Here is a 23429-nt window from a genome sequence, read left to right as displayed (position 1 = left end):
TGGAAAAGTGCCATCTAAACACCTACTCCACAAGAACATCTTACAAAATGTCTTTCTGTAATTAACTCAACACACCAATGCCAACAAAGCTTATCTGCTCAGAAACATCCCCGGMAGTAGAATTACAGAACAGCTACAGCTGAAAACGATCTCTAGAGATCACCTAATCCAACCCGACCGGGTACGGTAGGATCACGAGAGCAGATGGCACAGGAACGAATCCAGGTGAATTCTTAAATGCATCCAGGGAGGAAGACTCTGTGACCTCCCTGGGCAGCCTGTTCCAGTGCCCTGCCACCCTCGGTGTTAAGGTCYTCTTTCTCACTGAGGTGAATTGAGACTTGTTATCCTTTAGTTTGTGGCCATTGCATCCTGGGCATACTGAAAAGAGTCTGGCACACGCCTTTGAAATATATATATAGATTCATGTGAGAGCACCTCTCACTCTTCGAATAGGCCTAGCTCCCTCACTTCTCATCAGGAGATGCTCCAGATCCCTTATCATCTTTGCCACCCTCTGCCYGACCCGCTCTAGTAGCTAGCTCCTCGTCCTTCTTGCACTGAGGAGCCCAGACCTGGACACAGAACACCAGACATGGCCTCACGAGGGCCGAGGAGGCCGGGAGAAGCGCCTCCCATGACCAGCTAGACAAGCAAGGCGGGCTGAAGCCARGCCCAACCAGCCTGGGAGCAGAGTGATTCCAGCTGCCTCTCCCGACGCTGTGAAACACCAGCCCCTACGTTCGGCCTCCCCTCGTAACGCCGCGGTCCACGGGCAGCGCCAGCCGCACTCCCAGGGGCTCCGCTGCCCCTCCAGCCAGAGCGACCTCATCCGCGCACACCGCGCGCCCCACTCCTCCTCCGTACAGCACAGCCGGGCTGCTCCCGGGGCTCCGCGAGGCGCGGTACCTTGCTTGACACGCGGCTCCTTGGAGGCTGGCGCTGGTCTTGGCGGGGCGCCCCGGCTGCCCGGATCCGCGGCTGCTCCGGCCGGGGCGGGGGCGGCGCGGGCGCGGGCGGTGGCAGTGGCGGTGGCGGTGGCGGCCGTGGCGCTCCCCGCGCGCGGCTTCTTGTTGCGGCCGCCCATGGCGCCCCCGCCGCCCTGCGCGCGCGCACATCCGGGCACCGCGCACAGCACGGCCGCCGCCGCCTCCCATTGGCCAGCGCGCCCAGCGCACGCGCGAACGCCGCGCGGCCTGTCTTGGCTCTAAGCACATCCCCTTCCGGGGGCGAAGTGCTGTGTGTGCTCCCAGGAGGAGCTCACGGAGGGGGCGGGCATCGGGGCCGAAATCCAGATCCAGACAGAAATCGAGATCGGGWTCAGGCACGGGCCCGTGCGGGCGGCTGACGGTGCCAGGGCCAGCGGGAATCTCTGGCCCCCCTCGGGAGGCGGGGCCGGAAGAGCCACTTTCGCGCGAGGCGCGCGGCCCTGCGCGGGGCATTGTGGGAGCGCGGCGGCTAAGATGGCGGAGGCCTTTGGGGATGAGCTCTTCAGCGTGTTTGAGGAGGACGCGGCCGCCGCCGCTTCTGGCGCCAAGAAGAGCAAAGCGGGCCCCGCCGAGGGCGCCAGGAGGCCGGGGTAAGGGCGCGGAGTGCGGCTGGGGCAAACAACCGTRTCGGGGGTGCTCTGGCGGCGTGGGTGAGGGCTGTAGCTCTGGGCCGGGCGTCTGCCGGCTTGTTTGAGCTGCTAGACCCCTTCGGGAACAAATGTCTATAAGAGGGAAGGGTGCCAAGGGGATCCAGCTAGTCTCTTCCTGGTGGTGCCGAGCAATAGGGCAAGAAACTGATACACAGGAAGTTTTACCTGTTCATGAAAAAAACTTCTTTAGTACCTTGGTGACTCCACACTGAAATGGATTGCCCAGAGATTTTCTGGAATTTCTCTTACCGGATATATTCAGACACCATCCGGACTTACTTCTGTGCCATGTGCTGTAGGTTGGYCCTGCTTGAGCAGGGAGAGTGGACCAGATGATCCACTGTGGTCCCTTCCAACTTGATGCATTCTGTGATTCTGTGACTCGCTTTCCCAGGATCCCTGGCTCATAGCTGTAGCCAGTCCTGGCACTGTGGCCGATTGGGGAGTATGGTGACCTGGTGGGTAACTTATCTGGGAACTAGTTTGGAATTCCATGGCGGTTTTTGCGGGTGGAGTTCCCTGGGCTGCTCTCCAAGTGCAATGGGATCACAGTTGCCCTCAGGATATCTGTTTTCTCTCCTGAAAATAAATAGATAAATTGGAAAAAAAATTTAAATTTCTTGTCTGTTTATGTTGCAGAAAACGGTTGGAAGAAAAGCCTTCAGTACCAGCAATAGTGAAGCCAAAAAGAGAAGCTGAGGTTGATAGTACTGAAAATGTGGTTTTGGGAAAAAAGCCAAAACTGGAAGATGTTTTATCAGAAGATGTTAAGTAAGTGCTCYTATTAATGTTATTAGTAGTATGGGTATTTATAATAAGCCACATTGGTTAGGTTAGCTAGTTGGGAGCAGGTTAGGTGTGCCAGTTGGGAGCAGTCAATATAAAGTAGTTTTGTAGCGTTTTCACATGAAGATGAATCTGYTCAAGTTTGATTATCCATTATCTTTTTAAGAGAGAATGTACTGGTAATTCAGCCTCAGCAGTGGTGAGCACAGAGTGTGTTTAAGATATACTGCAATTCCATAGGTGTTTGCAGTACAAAATGTTCATGAATTTATTTACATGAATTGGTGACTCTTGATCAAAGTCATCGTTTGTATTTCACACAGAGTAGATGAGCTGGAAGTATGTGGGAGGAGGCAGGCTTGCTGTGTGTCATGACATTGAAAGACATGGTTYGTTTGGGTTACAGGAGGAGTAAATTGGCAAATAAACAAGGCTTTTGAGGCATGTGACAACTACATTGTCATTTGCACTTGCATATAACTTTTCTGAAGTTCAATGTCGAATTTTCTGTTAGAAGCTCATGAGAAGACTTTTCAGAGTACTCTAAACAAGGAATAAGTGTATAGAAGGAAAACAGAACGAGAGCCATCTAGTAGAATATATACTTGGCTGCAGTAGCCTACTAAGTATGTTAAAACCATCAGAAATAAACAGTTTCATGCATTGAGATTCTAGTCCCTCCTTGTGGCCATGAGAGAAGGAACTGGTAAAGAAAAAAGGGGTCTTGTCCTCAGGCAAGAGGATGCTTTAGACTCATTGCTAAAGCAATGAGATGGTTTAGACTCATTGGATGGGATGCTTTAGACTCATTCTGACTATTAGCAGGAGTACAGGTCTTGAATTTTGTTTAGTTGTGTATTAYAAAAAGCCCCTGTTTAAGTATAAAACTTCATGTGAACAAATGTGACCTAAGTGCTGTTTTGTGGTGCAATTTAATTTTTGAGTCAGTAGCTAAAGTAGATTTATATGGTAGCAAAAATTTAACCTCCAGGTAGTAAACTCTGCTGCCTGTCCATGCCAAGACTGCGCATCCCTTTTTTTTAATGTTACAGCTAAAGTAGAGGTGAAATTCAGCATGATCACATCTATRAAGAACATAGGATTTTTGAGTATTTTTTGGCAATCCTAACACCTAWTTCTTTAGTCTCACAGATCTGATGCCTCAAGTGAAGGTGCAGTCTGTGGACACTGTTGAAGGCTGTACACATGAGGTGAGTGCAGTAAAAATGCACATGATAAGTACACTYCTGTTTCATGTAATTTTGTATATCACTGCCAGTATAATAGCATTCTTTATTCTGTTTGTAATTATTATATTGTAGAATCACAGGTTTTTTAGGTTGGAAAAGGCCTTTGAGATCATTAAGTCCAGCCATTAATGTAGCACTGCCAAGTCCTCCACTAAACCTCAACCCCAAGTGCCACATTTACACATCTCTTTAATAGCTGTAGGGATGATAACTCAGCCACTCTTCTGGACAGCCTGGYTCAGTGCTTGACAACTCTTTTCTAATGTCCAATCTCCCCATTCACAGTTTGAGGTTATTTCATATTGTCCTTGTGCTTGTTACCTCAGAGAAAAAACTGACCCCCACCTGGTGGTGCCTGCAGGGCTTAATAGAGTTGTTAYGACCCAAGGGCAAGACCTGGGACTTGACCTTGTTGAACTTCACACCACTGATCTTTGCCCATGGATCCAGTCTGTCCAGATCCCTCTGCAGAGCCTTCCTGTCCTCCAGGAGATACAGTATTTCATACTGTGTTTAAGGTTGTGAAGAGTTTGAAGACACTGAGTATGTGCAAAATGCACTTGAAAATCAGTAGGCTATTTTACCAGAAGGAGCTTCAATCATAYTTCAAATTATTGTGAAAGGCTCGATGATAATGTTAGTTAGTTTCCATATTTGTTAGCTGCCAAGATAATTTTGAGCACTGCTGTTGAAAAAAACCTACTGGCTGGTAAAATAGGTTTGTGTTCAGTGTGGTAGATAGTGTGATCAGTGCATTGAAGTATTCTGCTATTCTATTCAAGAATGAAAGATTTTCTTGTAAAAGTGATTACTGTTGAAAATTATGTTTTCATGAAAATGAAAAATCAGATTTTCATATGTGCAAAGTAATGAAAACTACCTATTTTCAAATTGTGTCGCTAGACATAAACACAAATTTGGATATGAAAAATGTAAACTATTAATACTGTGGTTTTTAGAATCATCCTATAGCTATGTATGACTATCAGAAAAAGTTTGTATGAGAATCTAATATGTAAATTTTAGCTTCCTTATACTGTTATGGTCTTTTTCTCTTCTGTGCTGTTTTCCAGAACTAACTCAAGTTAATTAGGGTCAATTAATTAATTCAAGAGCTCTGAGCTCTGTATCATCAGACTTTTGTAATGAAGGAACTGTATGTACAGCTACTGTTAAGGGTTCTAAAGCCCATGCGTCTGTACAATTTTTGTTATTTTGAGATGTCCAGTAAAGGTTTGCCATCACTTARTTACTGAAGAGAGCTTAAGTATTAAGCATTAGTAAATGTTAGCTATTGGTCAGGAACAGGAATGTTACCAGTATAAAAACAGTGTACTTGGAAAGGGAACATTCTCGATGTGAGCTCAGTAATTGCTTTAAACATCCACTGGCTGGAAGACATGATTGTGACTTGGCCTGAAAAGCTAGTATTCGAAGGTAGCTGAAGCAGTAATAACCTCACACAAGACAGTAGGGATACCAGAGAAATGAGAGAAGGAGCATTGTTGGGCCAAAAGAATACAGAAATTGATTGAAAAAMTCTTGAGAAGGATCCCTTGACACCTAAGCTTGTAGAAATAGGATAACAGAAATTCAAATCAGTTTCCATACACTTGACATTGCCAGAAATGTCGCTCCTGTGAACCCAGAAATCTGCAACTGTTTTTATTTAAATGTATTTTATAGGTTGCGCTTCCAATAAATGAAGAATTCACCGGTCTGAAGCCAAGGACTGGGAAAGCTGCAAAAGTATGTGGCAGATGTCTTTTTCTTTTTGTACGTGTTTTATATATTAGGTGAGAGTAGAGAGRAAAAATGTGTACTTTGTTAGTAAGGTATATAAAAGATGGCCTGTCATAAGTAAGACGAATGTTTCTGTATTTAAAATTCGGTAGAGAAAATTAYGTGATGGAATGAGGTGTATAGGTTGTTGTGATGTCCATTCTTTCTCTAATGTCAGGCAGTGGCAGCACTGTAGTCTCYTCCTAAAAGAATAAATTAGAGAAAATTCAGTCATCAGGGTAAGATTTTCTTTTCTATGATAACAAGACATAAGCAAAGATCTTGGATATGCCATGAGATAAAAATATTTAAGTACAARGTCCTTGCATAATAGTGGATTACGATCAGTGAAAATTACAAGTAGCTGCAGGATTTAATTCTCTCATTTACACATTAAATCAGTCAGAAAAGATGACTTGATGTAAGTATGTCTTAAAATTCTATAACWTTTTTGCTTCTTTTCTTTCTAGGAATATCCATTTATTCTTGATGCCTTCCAGAGGGAAGCTATTCTTTGTGTGGATAATAACCAGTCTGTGTTAGTGTCAGCTCATACATCAGCTGGTAAAACTGTTTGTGCTGAGTAAGTACTTTCCTAGCAGGCTCTAATGAAAGAACAGTGTGATGTCCTTCGGTCGCTTCCTTGAACTGTCAGTAGCTGTTGTGTCCCAATTTCTGTCGCTGTTAGAATTGAAGTGGCTACTCTTGAGTATAATAATTACATCTTTCATCGTTCAGTGAGTAGTGAAAGGCTTAATTTATATTTAAAGATTAGCTTTTCTTTTTAAACTCTCAAGGTGTTACTGCATAGATTGACATGGAAGTTTCTTCAATACAGATTTGTGTAAATGTGGAAAAAATATCTTTGTTTTCTAGCCCCTGGCTAGAACTAATGAAGACTTTCTTGTGCGATTTTTTTTTTCTTTGTGAAAGCACTGGTTCRATTTAGTTGGCAACTTAGTATTTGGGCAAGAAATTTTTAGAAGGTAATATATATTTTTTGTTAGGGCTTGGTTCAGACAGTGAAGTGGCTTTGCTGACCTGTAGTGAGAAGTGAAAATGTGAGTGAAGATATGTTAGAGCATGGGTTCAATAATAATAGTTTTGTTGTGAGGCAGTGACAGTTTTTTAATGAACTACACATACTCTCGTGTCCATAAAAATCAGCTAACTTGGTGTTTGAAGATTTTTTATTCTCCGAAGATGCATATGTAGTTGATTTAAGGTTGCACTGAACTTGATAATGTGATATGAAATGCTAGATGTATTGGAGTGTGGGTTCAAATGCTGTGTATCATTCTCTTGATRTTCTGAATTGCACAGTTTTTGTTTTTAAGCAAAGTAGTATGCTGTGAACGTCTTCCTGACAATTATTAATATGGACATTGTTTGAATACAGGTATGCAATTGCCCTGGCTTTGAGGGAAAAGCAGCGTGTCATATTTACAAGTCCAATTAAAGCTTTGAGTAATCAGAAGTACCGTGAGATGTATGAAGAATTTCAGGATGTTGGTTTGATGACTGGGGATGTCACCATTAATCCTACAGCTTCTTGTTTGGTAATGACAACTGAGGTAAGATCAGACATTAATTCTTGATCTGTGTGTTTTCTTCTGCTCTTTTTTGATTGGGAAGGTCTCTTTTTAAAAGATTAGAGTTGCACGGTTAAGGTAGAAAATACTTCTAAGTTCATTATGACTCCTTAGAATGTTTTAAATTTTGGTTGTCTAGGAAGTTAGATAGGTCTCTGTGAATCATACTTTTGAACTGTAGGTCAGGAATTTTTGATCCTAATGTGGAGAAAGTCAGAATTGAATTTCCTGAGTGCTCAGGACACTAAGTGTTCTGTAGGTGTGAAGTGCTTCAAGTCAGATTTACTGAATCCTGTGGTTAGTATCTAGARGGGCAAAATGGGGAGAGGAAAATAGTTGAAGGATAGTTGAGTGGTTCACAGTAGGTGCTGGAACTCCAGAAATATGCAGCTTTTCACCTTTGGTAACAGYACTGTTTACAGAGTGTAGTATAACTTCTGTTACAGAAATGCAACCACGAGGTGGAATTTTCCTCTTTTTGCTTGTATCTGAAAGGAACAGGCAAAACTTAGGTAGGCATATATTAGAGAGACAGGATGATTTGATTTCTGACAGAAGATTTTCTCTTAATCACAAGGAGTTTTTCTATTAGGATAAGGGAAAAAGAGAGCTTGACATAAGTAGATCTGTAGACCTGTAACAATTATCTGCCATGTAGAAGCTTGGAGAAACACACTGTTTTATTCTTCCATKATTATTTCAGGGGAAACAAATTTTTCTCATGTAATGAGATTTGTTAGATTGAAATGGACTTGGAAAGCATCTTACAACCTATTCTTTAAATACTTTTTACATTTTGTGCAAAATACGACTTTTTCTATGCATTAAATGTGTTCCAAAAATTCTGGCAGTTTATTACMGATGTCCATGTAACGTGACTGTTGTTATTTCAATGTGAAGGGATTTAACCTTTACTTCCTTTTCTAGATTTTGAGAAGTATGCTTTACAGAGGTTCTGAGGTTATGCGTGAAGTTGCGTGGGTTATTTTTGATGAAATCCACTACATGAGAGATACAGGTATCCTATATGTACTACTTTTCTAATCTTTCTTTCCCCCAAGAACAATCTCCTTTTCTTTTGAAAAATTAAGTAGTTTTCTGTTTTAAAATCAGTCATCTTTATGTATAAATTATTTCAAATTTGTTTCTCACTGAATTTATATAATCATGTATTGCAGTTTGCATATCCTTGGCCAAAACAAAAACAACTTTGAGGGTATTTGATATACCCCACTTGTGTAAGGGGAACTAGTTTTAGTTTTTGTCTTACTTGGTTTTTAAGCATGTTGTTGTTTGGCTTCAAAGATGAAGAACATGCTTTGATCACATAAATTTCCCTTATGCCTTTCCATTTTCAGAACGAGGTGTGGTTTGGGAAGAAACAATTATTTTGCTTCCTGATAATGTGCACTATGTGTTCCTTTCTGCAACTATTCCAAATGCCCGCCAGTTTGCTGAATGGATCTGCCATCTTCACAAACAGGTTATATTCCTGACATGCTGTACCTCCATTCTTCTTGTTATGTGTCATAATACTGTCTGGTTGATATCTGGACCTCTGAGTATCTTTTTAGTCATCTTATTGTTTGTAGAAGATGGTATAGATCACTCCTGGGTTCTTTGGCTCTGTTCCTGCTTTTGATACTGCCTGTTGTTTCTACATGGCAGCATTAGAGCTGTTTCTAGATGTTGATTTTCCACAATTATTTAAGCACCTGCCTGATTTCAGCAAACCTGCTGAATTATGAAGCATGGTGAACATAAGGAGAGGGGGGAGATTTTTCTGAGGATTGGTAGACAAGAGGTTATTGGGAGAATCTGATTGAGGAGCTCTGTAGAAAGGTCATGCAGAAATCAAAAATGAATCTTATATCCATGGGAAATACTGTATATATTTTCAAGCAAAGTAAAAAAAAGTGTAGTTTAAAAAATCTATCCTGTTCAATTAACCTTTAGGTTTTAAGTTATATTCTGTTTTATCTRAGGCATGCTTTTATAGCAAATAATTTGTGAATTATAAGTGGTGGATTTAATAGCAGCAAGAAGTTGGTCCAATTTTAAAAGCATCCTGGAGATTGATTCTTAAGTTGTTTGTGATGGAGTATAATATAAAAGATGTCTATTTAACCTTGTCACAAAACCTTGGCTTTGTTTTGCAGAAGAACATTACGTGGGAGTTTTTAAAAGCAGATTTATGTAATATTTAATGTTTTAAAGGAAGTGGTTTATTTTTTTCCTAAAAGCTTTCTTGATGTATCAAAACCTTAAATGCTCAACAAAGTCTATTGTGAGYCTTTTTTAGGTGTTTTAGAAATACTTGAAGCTTTCTTTACAAAATATAAAAAATTAACAGGTTTATTCTTAATTTTAAAAGGTGTTAATATTTTAAGTCTGTCTAATAATGCAGAAAGAAATACTGCCTATCTTTACTTTTTCTGTTCACAATAAAGAATTTTTGTGGCCAGCTTCAGTTCTAAAACATTTGCAAACTTTGATTTTCTTAAGCAATTTCATTAGTATGAAATCCCTATTGAGGAAAAAAGTTWGTTAGTTGTGGAAAGCATTACTTTCTGGCCTTTAAGACAGTTATATTTTTATAATACTATATTGGTTTTTCCAGCAAGGGATATTCCTGTGCRGTTATAAGATATGTGAATTCTTTCTTTATAGCCTTGCCATGTGATTTACACCGACTATCGACCCACTCCACTGCAGCATTATATCTTTCCAGCAGGAGGAGATGGACTCCATCTGGTTGTTGATGAAAATGTAAGGAATGCTCAGTTCATTTTTAAGGTTGTTTTCCTCACTTAACAGTCAAAAGCTTGAACTGTTGCAAAATTTGGATAGGCCGTGTAAAGGATGTTTTTGTTAGTTAAAATTAAGTACAAGTGAGTAATGGTGTTCGCTGAATTGCTTTTAGATTTTTGGAGTCTTATACAAGAAATTGGTTYTATTATCTAATATCATGCAATCAACTGAGTAATGCTTTCCTGTGATGTCTTAAGTGCCCACATCCTTGCTTTTTTCTAAAGTGCATGCTGCTTTCTGTAAATCTGCAATGTAGTTGATGTTCCTTGTACTGTTTCTCACTCAAAAAACCCATAGGCAAGGAGGGAAAATAGTTTTGTTTCTTTAGGGGGTTTTGAACTAACCTGTATAAAATTTAACATCAGCTTGCTCCACAGTGGCTTTTGCCATCTTACAGTAGTGCTTGAAGGCAGGTATTCATTGGGCAGTGCAGTTTTATGTGGGCRTTCCTAAAAGTCAGTTTTGGTGTTCAGCACGTCTGATGTGGTGGGTAGTGTGGTAGATGGAGCAATGGGCAGTAAATTCAGAGCCACAGCAGTGTAATTCTGAGCTGTGACACTGACCTGGTGAACTCTCTTGCTAGCTTATGCATTGTATTTGTCCTTTTTTTCTGTGTATATATGGAGTAATGGCACTGGCTGTGCGAAGCAGTAAATATTTTTAAGTGGACTGTGTATGTAACTACTTACAGAGATTGYTTTTTACATCTAGGGAGATTTCAGAGAAGATAATTTTAATACAGCAATGCAAGTGCTTAGAGATGCAGGAGACTTAGCAAAAGGGGATCAGAAAGGCAGGAAAGGAGGAACAAAAGGTGAGTTGGAACAATTTTGAGATAATTGTTTGTATAAGTTTTTTTCAAAGTTCTGTGGATATTGTGCTTATGCCTCAATTACTCTCTAAGATTTTTTYTTGTAAAATATAATTAATTTAATGCAATCTCTTTGCAGGTCCTTCAAATGTTTTTAAGATTGTGAAGATGATTATGGAAAGGAATTTCCAACCTGTGATTATTTTTAGCTTTAGTAAGAAAGACTGTGAAGCCTATGCACTTCAGATGACGAAGTTGGATTTCAATACAGGTACAGATAAATCCAATATAAGTCTATTCACAGATGTAGTTTGATGTGTAATACTACTTTTCCTGTGGAATTTTGTGTAAAAAGAAAAATACATACGGCTTTCTTAACTTTCTGCTCTGGTGCATCAGTCGAAGCTATTGGCGCACAAAGTACTTGGTCATCACAATGTTGAACTGTTCATCCATTTTAAACTGCATTTCTTTCTCCCATATGCTTTTTATTGTAATAATAACACAAGAGTTCATAGAAAATTCTGTTTATAATGGGAAAAGACTAATCATCACAAAAGTATTTCCCAAAATTGTTATATTATGTCCATTAAAAGAATAGTATGCTCTCAAAGTCTGAACAACAGCCTAACAAAGCACTAGACTGTTCTTTCTTGACAATTCAGTCTTTCCTTCTTTCCCCTTCTCAAAGGAAAAACCAAAAGGTTAACAAAGAAGATTTTTTTATCTTGGTCTAAGACCATGCTTTGCAAATAAGTTTAAGCTCATCACTTCTTGGAAATCTAAAGAGTTTTTTTTTTTGAAGTAATTTGTTGGAAATCAATGTGTTGTTTGACATTTGTGAGCTGTGTAAGGTTCTTGCTTGCTTACTTGCTGCAGTCTGCTCATTTTGGTTCAGTGTTGGAGAATAATGCCGGCGCTTCTGGCAGAAAATTTAAASATGTGTAAAGAAAGCATTTTCATKTTTTCTTCAGAAGCACAACTTTGGATGTATATTCTTGATACTCATACTACTTAGTAGAACGGTTGCAAACTTTGAGAGTCAGGGAAGAGGCACTATGTTCTTACAGGCAGGGACTAGTAGATGGAAGAGGAACAAAGAAGGTTTTTTAAATAGACAGAGAGTACATAAAACTGATRAATACCAAGCTTGGAAGTAGCTGAAGTTTGACTATTCTAAAAGGTTTGTCCTGTTTTTTCTGATGGTCTGCTTGTGCTTACTGTTCGGGTCCTTCCAGCTTATTGGAAGTCGAGATCATCTGATTCAGTGTGGGTGGTTTTGTGTAGTATTCCACTCAATTTTTATTGTAAACTTCTGTAAGTACTAGACTGTGGTATCACTTTATTTACATCTGGTATTAGCCTTGTATATCTTGTAATACCTTAAAAATTTCCTTCTTAGATGAAGAAAAAAAGATGGTTGAAGAAGTGTTCAATAATGCAATAGATTGTCTCTCAGATGAAGACAAAAAGCTTCCTCAGGTGAGTGGAAGTTGAACAGGGTTCTTTTGAATTAACTTGTATTGCTGCTGTCCCATTTTCTGTGACTCATAAAGGTGTCTTTTGTAGAGGGATCAGAAATTATAAAACTGGATAATCTCCCCAGGTTTTAGTATCTCTTGCATTGCTTCTTGTCATTTATGAAGTAGGTGATTATGATTCCTTCCTATGATTCCAGCAGATGACATATGTCAGAATTAACAGKGGAGTGCCTGCCCCTTTATTTTTTTCAATTATGTTTTTAAGTAAACATAATCAGAGTTTGTAMAGTGGTAGACCTGGGTTAAAACAGTGTGGATAGTTCAAGTGAGAGTGCTGTATGCACTTATTAGTTATTAACTGCTGAGACTTTCAAAAAGTTGCATTGATGCATCTGCAATCTGATTTATAGTATAATGACTAAGCAAAGTGATGTTTTCCCATCATTACAGTGGACAAATAAAAAGTTTTAAGCAGACAGAATAATACAAGATTGACAGGGTAGTTATTGTCTTTTAAATTGGGCAAAAGTGCATTACATGAACACGGAGGCTTTCTATACAAGTTTTAGTAACAAATGCTAAAATTTGTTTGCTGGTCTTTTGTATGTTTTATCCCAGGTTGAACATGTGCTTCCCCTTCTGAAACGAGGAATTGGTATTCATCACGGTGGTTTGCTTCCTATCTTAAAAGAAACCATAGAAATTCTTTTCTCAGAGGGCCTAATAAAGGTATATTTTAAGACCATCTCTAATTTGTTCTCTTTTGTGAATACATGGCTTGTAATCATGAAAATCCAGAAGCATGCCTTAGTTCAGGGTGTATGCTAGTGTTAACAGTGGAGATCTATACAATTGCAGCTGTAGCTTTAAGTGTTCTGGATTTTGTTCAAAAGTATTTGTTAAGTACAGTGTCTGACTTAAATATTTCCATCAGCTATTTTTTGTTGCATATTTCTCCTGTATATGACTTTGGACATTTACCAAGCTGATTATTGGTTGTTCTGATGACAAATAATCAGAAAAGTGTAACCTTAGATGAAAATTGCGGTGGGTTTTTTTGATCTCTAATTCTTGTTTTCTTGCAAACTTGAATGTTGACATTAATCATTTTTATTGATTAATATAGTTGGCCCTCCATTGTGTTTTCTTCTGGAGTTTTTCACATAGTGCCATCTATCTAGTTTTCATGTTTTCCCAGGAAAAGTAAGGGAAGAGGGAAAGGATGGTCTTGGTCCAGTTTTTAAGTATTGAATATGCCTGTGTCCCTGTATTGACTGCACAGGTGTATTAAAATCTAGAGAGGTTTTGTGTAGCAATCCGGAGGGGTTTTGTGTAGCAATCTTTGACTATTTTCATGTGTGCTTGAGAACCTCTTTCTTTGCTTGCTTAACTTCAGTCTGTTTATTTAGGCCTTATTTGCAACAGAGACTTTTGCTATGGGGATTAATATGCCGGCCAGAACTGTGCTGTTTACRAGTGCTAGTAAATTTGATGGAAAAGATTTCCGATGGGTAAGTGATGAAGGGTTCSGTAGAATAACTGAAGTGTTTAAACCTTACTAGGATTAAATTTACTCTTCATATGTTCACCTCAATGTATTTTTTCTTTCAAAAATCTTWGTTGTCTAATCCACTTTTAGTTAATGTACAAATTCCTGAAGACAAAGGTTCCTCAGATTATCCATGAGATTAATTGATGCCTCAAAAGTGCATCAAACACAGGTTAGCAGCAGACATTGGATTAGACTGAGACTTCTGCACAACTTGTCCAAAACTGTGAGACACAGATATTTTATTTATGTGTGTCAGAGAACTGTCAGAATATGGACTTAGTATCCTGTTGTAATGATCACTGATTCTGACAGACCCAAGTGAAGAGATTATTTACCTTGGGAAAATATTGTTTTGTTAAAACAGATTTTTTTTCATAATTATAAAATCTTAAACATTAAAACCAAGTATGCAGTTTACCTAGAATAATAATGAGGTTTTGCAAGTCATCACAGCAAAGCTTCATCTTAATAACCTTCAGAGGTGGAAGAATTGGGTGAACAGGACAAAGTGTTTTGACCTATGCACTATGAAGTAAACTTTTCTTCAGTCTGAGTTCGGGCTGTTCAGTTTCACTCTTCATTCTGATTGCATGTCCTTAAGATATRTGTAATAATAAGTTACCTTTGAGGTATCAGAAATGGGGAACATCTGGAATTATTTAGCACAGTTTGCCTACATAATTTTTGAAATTAATCCAGACTTARACTTGGGGGAGTTGTTGAGAATTAAATTACGCATATGACAAAACCAGGTGTCTTAATACCTTAATGAGACAGCYGACAGTTATACCTGCCTCTTGCTCATGTCCCAGTTCTTTATAAACTCTTCCATTTCACAGCTAGGAGGCATAAAATATGCCTTTTGCAAATTTCAGTGTTTTGATGCTACTTTTGAATAATTTGAGTGAAATGATACATTGTTTGAAGATGTTGAAGATGTATTATCAGTATGTTGAAGATAYATCTTCACCATGCTCAACAACCTTCTAGTTTAGAAGATATTAGTAAAATGGTTTTAGTGCTTATTAAAATGATCCACCACAATTTGGAGCTATGGGAGCAATAGTTAACTCTTACTGCTGATTTACATTATTCATAGTCATGGATTTATATCCTTACTTAGTGATAATTATGACTAATGAAGTTAATCTGTGATAACTTTTCAATAACTTAGATAACCCTTCTTTGCTAGTTTTTATACATCATGGCCACTTACTGTGCAATTGTAATTAGCGCTTTATGTGTACTTGCTGTTTTTTTGATGTTTGTTAATTTTTCTTATTTTATCCTAGATATCCTCAGGYGAATACATTCAAATGTCAGGTCGTGCAGGACGCCGAGGCATGGACGACAGAGGAATAGTAATTCTTATGGTGGATGAAAAAATGAGTCCAACGATTGGCAAGCAGCTTTTGAAGGTAGGGGAGATGTGTTGTTTCTCTTYTCCCAGTAAGCTTGTGCTTATTTGAGTAATGTTATGTGCAAAATTATTCACCTTGAAGAAGATGATCATGCAGGCAGAAGATGACAACTCCTGAAAGTAGCTTTCAGTGAATTGTCATAGGAGTTTCTATTGCGAAACAGAATTAGAAGACTAATATCATCCGTATTTGTACAGAAGTAGTATCACCCATCTTTGTATAAAAGGGTTATCGGGCAGGACAAGTAGAACTATATCCTGTTCTCTAGTGATAGCATTACAGCTGTAGTATTCTGTTTGTTTCTTGCTGATTGAAGTCAGTTCAAGGGTTCTGCTGAAACTAGGAAAAGGTTTCATGATAATTAGTAAATTCTTGATTCAGTGATGAATAAAACTCTGTTAATTGTCAGTATGATAGACAAAATGGATAAGGCCATGCAAAAATTAAGTACGAACAATAAATAAGTGAAATGGCTGTCAGTGTGCTGAAATCAGCTATGGAGAAATAGACAGTTCTTGCGGAAGATATTGAGCTTTGGAAATGAAGAGTTGATAAAATCACTTTTTGTTGAGATGAGCATTAAATTACAGGACTTCCCCAAACTGTAATGGGAGTTGTTATAGATTTTTATGCTAGTACCCTCTTGCTTTAAAATTTGATTATKAAATACCACACTAATTACACTTCTATTTAAATTCCATGGCAAAAACAACCACAAAGATACAGTAACCTATTGTGTGAGTTGCTTATCTTAGGCTGCTTATGTTAATAGTACAGACATGTTAAAATTGAAAACCTGTGGAGTAACACTGCGCTCTATTCAGGAGCTTATAGCCTGAACATGGCAGGTTGTTTGTGTTAAAACAGCACTTTTAGTATTTCTAGGCTTAGTATAAGTTGTGGGAATTATCTTAAGTCAGCATCAAATTAAGTTAACAAAAGGCATGAAGGTGTTGCCAAAAAAAATGAGATGCCAGTGTTTCTTTTTATTCAGGCAAATTAGTAACAAGGGGGGAAATACTTACACAGYTGCTGCTAATTATGCAGATGCGGATTCTTCATTGCATTCTATATTCTATAGCTGTTAGTGCTACCCATTAATTGGTAATATATTCGATCTGTAAATATGTACATTACATGTAGGTTCTATACATAGGTTTACTTACAAGAAATCAGTAAAATTAGAAATTTCAGAAATATTAATGTATGGTAACATTACATTTTGAATTAATTTCTTAGTCCTGATTCAGTTTGTGTTTTCTCAGTGGTGTGTACACATTTCTTTACTCTTAATGCATGTGTACATCTCTGAGATATATGAAGACTAAGTTTTTAAACTGGATTATGAGCTTTTAAAACTGTTTAAGAAAAACTGTTTCGATACAATTTTGTGTCATACTTATTTTTAAAAGGTTTTATACATATGCAGTTCCACAGCTGAAAAATAAAGATCAGGAGATACAAAGAGAAGCAAAAAAAGAGTCCTTATAAATAGTACTAATTTTGTGTATTTGTAATCTGTATTTATTGAAAGGTACCAAAAGAATTAATTTTAATGAAATAATTGTTAATAGCTTAAGAAAGAATGGTGTATTTATATTCATACTTCAGACATTATAAGCTTACCCCAAAGATGGAGATGTTTTTGGAGTATTGAAAATTGAATAGTTTGATCACAATTGATCTCGATCAGAATGAAGACAGAAAAGGAAGCAGTAGATTGCCTACTTTCTTTTGATACTACCTTTCAGGGGTTTTGTTTTGATTTTAAGGAAATAATAAAGAATATTTCATTCATTGAAACTACAAGGCCTTTGATTTTCCTGCCATTTGAATTATAAGGAAACAAATAAGAAAATAATGGAAATTTTTTTTGCTTTCTRTGTTATATCTTGCTTCTTCTCCACTGATCTAAATGAATTAATATATTTAATTAGTATTTTGCACTACTTCACTTGTAGCAAAGACTGGATTTCAGATTTTTCTGAAGAAGATCAGAAGGGGCTAAAATGAASGTCTTTCTGTAGCATTGGTAACTATTTAGCCTATTGCTGTAAAGGCAGTGAAAGTTATCTTTTATGAAATGCGCAGTACAGCATTAAACCCCCCCCGCTTTTTTCCTTCTTAAATACAAAGCATCTAGRGGAAATTTCATGTCAAACATGCCAAGAGAATCTAATCAGACTAACATTTCTACTGTATTTCCAATTTGTAGGGATCATAAAGTATGTCTCAGTTAAGTTCTACTTGCTGACAGTATYTGTCTGTAGTAAGATCATGGTCGTGTCTTGTGGTAGTATTTTGCTTTTGGGTTAAGCTAAAGATTTATAGGAAAAACTCCAGAAGAAATAAATTAGCCCTATTRAGTATGAGAGAACATTTACACAGAACATTTTTGTCATAGCTCTTCAACCCTAATGTGTATCTGATCCAAACCATTTCCTGAACACTAGAGCAAAACATCTAGGAATTCTGTTGTCAGCTGCCACCCGCCGTGCTCGGTGAAGTGAGAGCTTTGAGCATATTGGTACCAGCAGCATTGCTGCAGCTGTGCTGCCTGGCTGGGGCACTGCTCATTGCAACATCGTATACAGTACTCCACACTTACATTCAGCATTCCATTCTTAGACGGAGTTCTTACAAGAGATATCTGTAAATATTTCTGAAACTCAGTACCTACATTTGTCTTCTGCAGTGTAACTAGTTTTTTTTTTGTTTATCCTTATTTGTTTAACCACTGAATATTTAGTAAACTGGTGACTTGCATAAATCTGTAAATGTAAATGCTTACGATACTATTGGGTCATCTTTCTGAAGATGGTGAATTGTAATGTTACATTTGCATCATACTAAGAAGTATTTAAATGGATTTTTTTTTTTGTTTTCTTAGCTAAAATCTTTAGTATGTTTTGTTGTTCAGGTAGGAAGTGTAAAGCTTCTTCTTGATGCTAGATTGCCTTTGAAACCAGTAGCAGCACCTCTTCAATTGGAACTTGGCCACCTTACAAGATGGATTCCTACAGAGACAGTTGAATTACTCAATAGTGGTAATTTGCTATGTCTCTAAAAGACAGATGTCTTAAGCTAATTATGTTATCAAAATGGATGATTGTACTGTCAAAGAAARTGTGCTACTTAAGTAAGTTTTTGAACTTCGAATTTGAGCATCTACTCAAATTTATCTGCAGTACTTTGCATCTACTTATTCCATCACAGTAAGACAGATGGACTGAAAAATTCAAAGAAAACATAGAAATGTAGAATCATCAAGGTTGGAAGAGCCCTTTAAGATCAGGAAGTTTGACTTTTATCAGAGSATTTACCAGTGCAAGCCCTAACCCWCTAAACCATATTAGTGCCAGATCCAGACAGCTCTTAAACACCTCCAGTGGTGGTGACTCCGCCACCTCCCTGGGCAACCTGTTCCAGGGCCTGAGCACCCTAACAGTGAAAAAACTTTTTCTACCATCTAATCTGAGTATTCTCTGTTTCAGGCTATTTCCTCTTGTCTTCTCACTGTAGGCACAGTAGAAGAGACCAGACCCCACCTTACTAACAACCTCCATTCAGGCAGTTATAGAGGGCAATGCAGATCCCACTGTGGCTCTTCTTCTCCAGAATAAAAAGCCCCAGCTCCCTCAGGTGTTCCCCGTAAAACGTGATCTCTAGGTGCTTCATGAGCGTTGCCACTCTTCTCTGGACATGGTCCAGCCCTTCAGTTATTTTTTAAGTGAAGGGCTCTAGAACTGAACACAACACTCACGSTGTAGCCTCACCAATTCCAGCCTCTTCCTAGTCCTGCTGGCTGCACTATTCCTGATACACTCATCTAGCTATGTAACATATATGTTAATATGCTTTCTTGTCATTTCTCCTATAGCCAAGCTGTAGGAGATACTCCAGTAGCTACATCTGGTTCCTTGCAGGGCCTCCATTTTATGGAGCTGGCTGTACTGTGCTTGTTTGGCCTGTATGCTGCTGTTAGAAGACTGGCTGGTGACTTWGCATATTATTTTTACTCTTAAGTTATTTTATTATACCAGACAAATGAGCAGGACAGAAGTTCAGACAGTTTAATAGTTTTCTCTGCAAACATCAGCTTAACATGCCATCTTAATTACACTATTATACTTCCATTTGACTCAGGACTTACTGCTAGGGGGTAAAAAAAATGCCTCAGGAGTTGAGAAATTTGCCAAACTGTACCTAGGGACAGAAAAACTTCAGCTGGAGGTTCACAGCACTAGTCCTAGTACTTAAAAAAGACATTGCAAAATCTAAAGTAATAGATTATCACTAGTGGTTGGAGGACAGTAAAATGTTCTTCTAAAGCTGTGACATAGATGATAATCACAATGAAACAAGTATTTTGGATACTTTATAAAAAGTATTTCGATACAAATATTTTTAATGTGAAATACGTGTTTTTACTGTAAACTGCCAAACTTTTCTTGTCCTTATGAATCATGCACTGCAGGAATCTTCCAGGCTTTGATTCGGGAAGGTGCTTAACTTTGAGCCTTAATTTAAATTAACAGGACTTTAAATCAAGTCAACAAGATTTTAGCATGAAATCACAGAGATAAGGGAGATGGATATTCAAGCACCTTTATGAKCAGGGTCACAGTTTCTTACATAATTTCTCAAGCCAGCAGATGGAAGAGAACAGCAAGCAGCTGTTCTTGCTGATGTTTTCAACCAAATTGTAGGAAAAGGGGTGCATCAAATGATGTGTAAAATGGTTTGTCATTCTTGAACTTCACCTCGGGATTTTCAAGAGCCTCTAGGACTAATGTAGTTGGTGTTACTTACTAATTGTGTTTGCTGCTTGTTAATACCACAGAATACTTAAAATTTWATTAGTTCAATCTGTGGAAAGCAGTTTTTCTCCAGATTTTTGCGAAGTTTACTTTGGTAAATTCATCACTATAAATGTGAACGCATTTTGGTAGTCTAAGCTAGGTTTTTTTCTTTACCTTCTTATTCTGAAATCAAAAAGGCTGAGTTTGAGATGAACAGATGACAAATGTACTTAATTTTTTAAATATATTTTATAGAAGAAAATAGTCTTTGCTAGGGAATGCTTTTAAGTTTAAAAATGCTGCAAATTTACTGAAATGGTGAAGTCCCATAAAAGAAATACRCAACTGTCTGCAGGCCTAGTGGCAAATCTGTTGAGGATCTCAGCAAGCTGCTTCTTGAAGATAGAGGATACCATTTGCTCTTTCCAAAAACAAAGAGCAGACCAGAACTTGAAGTTATCAGCCTGAAGCAAAACTAATTATATCTACAATGGTAGGAATTACTGTRTTAGGGTAAATTACTTAAACTTTCCATTATTCCGAGCTAACTTCAGGAGGTAGTATTTGCAGGGGAGAGTAACGGAGTTACAGAGTTTGTTTACAGAGTTACATTGTTTTCCTTCTAAGTCTCTTTTTACAACTGGAGCATTTGTTGAATCCAAGCCTGAGGTATTTTCACCATGAAAGCTTGCTAAAGCAGTGTTCTGCCACCCACAGTGGTTTCTGTTTGCTTTGGTGAAACTGGTTTTAGGGCAAAACAGTGAGCCAGATTGGTAATGTATTTGGGCTTAAAATAGCTGCTTACCATTGTCTATTAAAAATAACCTCACAGAAGACTTTTTTATTGATTTTGCAGTTGTACTAATGTAGCTCAGGGTAATTCTGCTATCAGTCTAACTACACAGGGTTTYTTTTCTAAGAGAGCACTGAATATTCATGTGGTTGCTCTGTTACTGATACATGGAAAAAAGTATGTTGTTATTTCATGAGAGGTGTTTCTGTGTCTTACAGTGTATCAAGCACTCGCATTTTTATTTAATAAGGATTTTAGCAGAAATTCATAACAATGARTGTTACAGACAGCTAAGTGTACTTATTTTCTCCTTATGATGAAAAAGGTGGAAATTCTTTTAATTATTGTCAGTTTGGTCTTTTTGTAAAGTGTTTTGTTATCTCATTTCTGTAAACTGACTGATTCAGTTTATTTCTGGAAACACTGATAAGTAAATGAAGCTGTCATTGGACCAAAATGGTGTAAATTATGTCCTGTGTTGTATCTAATTTCATCATTATGAAAGCTACTTTATTGTGGCTTTGCAATGTGGCTTTTTCATCTTTGTTACCTCATAATGTCCCTATGAATTAATCAGTTTCAGACAGTATTTGCTATCTGATGTTCCCATGAGGGCAAGAAACTTATGTGCAGAATTTGTTCCTCTCTCTTCATGGGAACAGATTTAAAAAATGTAAATATTTTTCTCCCACTGTAAGAGAGAACATGTTCTTCTTGCTCAACACTACATGCCATTATACAGCAATGACAGCTCTCATATGTGTGGTTAGACAAGACTTCCAATTCTTAGCAGTAGTTAAAAAACCCCAAAAAAACTACGTAGCAATTCCATGCACAACTCTTCATCATCCCAATCTTTATATCTTTCTAGTTATAGGAGCAAAAATTGGTATTACCACTAAATACTGAATGCCCTGCTGGATTGTTTCGTTGTTTCAAGAAGAGGGTCCACTTGAGCTGTTAGCAGTTAAACAGGGAACACTGTATAGCAGCTATAATTTTCAGCTTTTCATACTTTTTTTTTTTAGTTTTTTACTAAATGGCTTCTGTAGTAAATTGTTTATGGTCACATTAACAATTTCAGYTTAATCCAGTCATTCTTTTGCCACCCAAATATTGGAAAACTTGAAAGTGTTCTATTAATCTGTCCTTAAAATTTCTCAAGAAGTGGTTGCAAGCACACAAAAGTAGGTAACTGATTTTTGAGAACTTCAGTTGATATATGCAGGCTGTTGTCATSTATCCAGGCAATTGTTAACCAGCAGGATAGAAATCTTGCAAAGTCATTCTGCTTTCTAAAACTATATAGAAAAAAATCTGTTGCTGCTGTCTTGTTGAATAAATTGGAGTGAGGGTGACTGCCCTCTCTGAAAAAATGAAAAGGAGGATTGCAGAAAGGAGTCTGGAGAACTGGGATGGTAGTTCTCCAAGAGCAGTAAGTCATGGATGCAGTGCATGTTTCAAAGTGACTTCCTGATACCTTGTTCAAGGCAGTCTTTCTCATCAACTCTTTTTGCAGCTCTGATCAGTTAGGCTTTTGCCTGATCTGCATAGAGTGGTTCTTTCTTTCTCTAATATGGAGCTTTTTTGTGGAGACAAGGGCAAGGGTTTATCAGACCGAGAGATGTTGAGGCGGATGATGGTGTAGCCTAGCTTGCTGGAGAAAAGGTTGATATATTTGGACAGGAAGGTCTGTGGTATTTGGTGTACTACATGCTTCATAGAATTTTTAAGATAGTAAAGTCTAGTCTGGGTGCTGGTGGCTTAGGGTTTGAGCAAACAAAGGGGTTTCAAGAGGAGCAAACCATGATGGAGCAAATGYAAGTTAAAAGTGACTTACAACTTATTATATCTTGGCAACAGGAAAATCCAGGATAGTTGAACATGTTTTACTGTGAAGGCTCTTTGAAAGTAAGTCAGGAAGRAAAAACTCACCTTTTCCATTTTTCTGTCAGTAATATATCCTGTCTTTGCATCCCTCCACTGGATGTATCTAGTAGGTGTCTTTACGTAAGCACTGATTGTGTCTTCAGTAATCATGGCCATTTTTAGTATTTACAATTAAAGGCAATTCTCTACTCATGTCTTGAGTGCACTAATACCAAAATAGAGTTGTTTTCTTATACTAAGGTTTTCTTGCAGCTGCAAAATCTCAATATTGTTGCWAAGTAAATGAAGCAAGGGCATGCAGGTGATTGCTTCCTGTTAAGTGTGAGCCTATTGATAGGCTAGGGCCGTAGGTAAAAACTAATACACACTGCAGAGCTCACAGGCTGTGCTGAAGGTGTAATACAGTAAAGCTAGTATAGTTACATTTTTGTTGAAGAAAATGTAACTGAAAACTTCAGTTTTCAGACAAAATAAGCTTCTCAGAGCTCTTCATTTCAAATGTATTAGAGAACACTGAGAAGACAGGAGTTTCTGAAACTTGGAGAAACATGTGTTTATGAGATGATAGAATAACTTTTGCCAAAACATGATTTATATTTCAAATGCTATGTCTTAAAAGAATGATCATATTTTCAAATTGTAAACTGCTGACCATGTGTTTAAAATTAAAATTGCCACATCAGCAAYTGGCTGAAACATCACCTTTCAAGTAAGTCTGCTTTATATAATCTTGAAATAGCTGATTTTTTTTGTCTGTTTTTAGATCATTTCTTCGTAAGTGAATTCTGCTGATTTTTAAAAAGTCTTTGARATGAATCT

At 37.9% G+C, this 23429-nt stretch overlaps 2 protein-coding genes across 2 annotated transcripts in view; one reads left to right on the top strand and one right to left on the bottom strand.

Moving 5' to 3' along the window:
- The window catches only part of DHX29 (DExH-box helicase 29), a 32130-nt gene extending 31043 nt beyond the window's left edge, over window positions 1-1087 (bottom strand). The window contains exon 1 of the mRNA XM_057389689.1: window positions 910-1087. Within this exon, the coding sequence (XP_057245672.1) occupies window positions 910-1087 (178 nt within the window). The remainder of the gene's footprint in view (window positions 1-909) is intronic.
- Window positions 1088-1233: 146 nt separating this feature from the next.
- The window catches only part of MTREX (Mtr4 exosome RNA helicase), a 42110-nt gene continuing 19914 nt past the window's right edge, over window positions 1234-23429 (top strand). The window contains exons 1-15 of the mRNA XM_057389685.1: window positions 1234-1579; window positions 2279-2410; window positions 3570-3636; window positions 5362-5424; window positions 5928-6040; window positions 6857-7031; window positions 7977-8067; window positions 8408-8532; window positions 9720-9818; window positions 10572-10674; window positions 10811-10942; window positions 12074-12153; window positions 12771-12881; window positions 13562-13663; window positions 14997-15122. Coding sequence (XP_057245668.1) covers window positions 1464-1579; window positions 2279-2410; window positions 3570-3636; window positions 5362-5424; window positions 5928-6040; window positions 6857-7031; window positions 7977-8067; window positions 8408-8532; window positions 9720-9818; window positions 10572-10674; window positions 10811-10942; window positions 12074-12153; window positions 12771-12881; window positions 13562-13663; window positions 14997-15122 — 1635 coding nt within the window. The 5' untranslated portion in view covers window positions 1234-1463. The remainder of the gene's footprint in view (window positions 1580-2278; window positions 2411-3569; window positions 3637-5361; window positions 5425-5927; window positions 6041-6856; window positions 7032-7976; window positions 8068-8407; window positions 8533-9719; window positions 9819-10571; window positions 10675-10810; window positions 10943-12073; window positions 12154-12770; window positions 12882-13561; window positions 13664-14996; window positions 15123-23429) is intronic.

This window comes from Malurus melanocephalus, unplaced genomic scaffold (assembly GCF_030028575.1).
Source record: "Malurus melanocephalus ecotype Western Australia unplaced genomic scaffold, MMel_1.1 scaffold_18, whole genome shotgun sequence".
NCBI classification, from domain to species: Eukaryota; Metazoa; Chordata; class Aves; order Passeriformes; family Maluridae; genus Malurus; species Malurus melanocephalus.
Note: the sequence above shows the minus strand (reverse complement) of the source record. Positions and strands in the feature narration are given on the sequence as shown.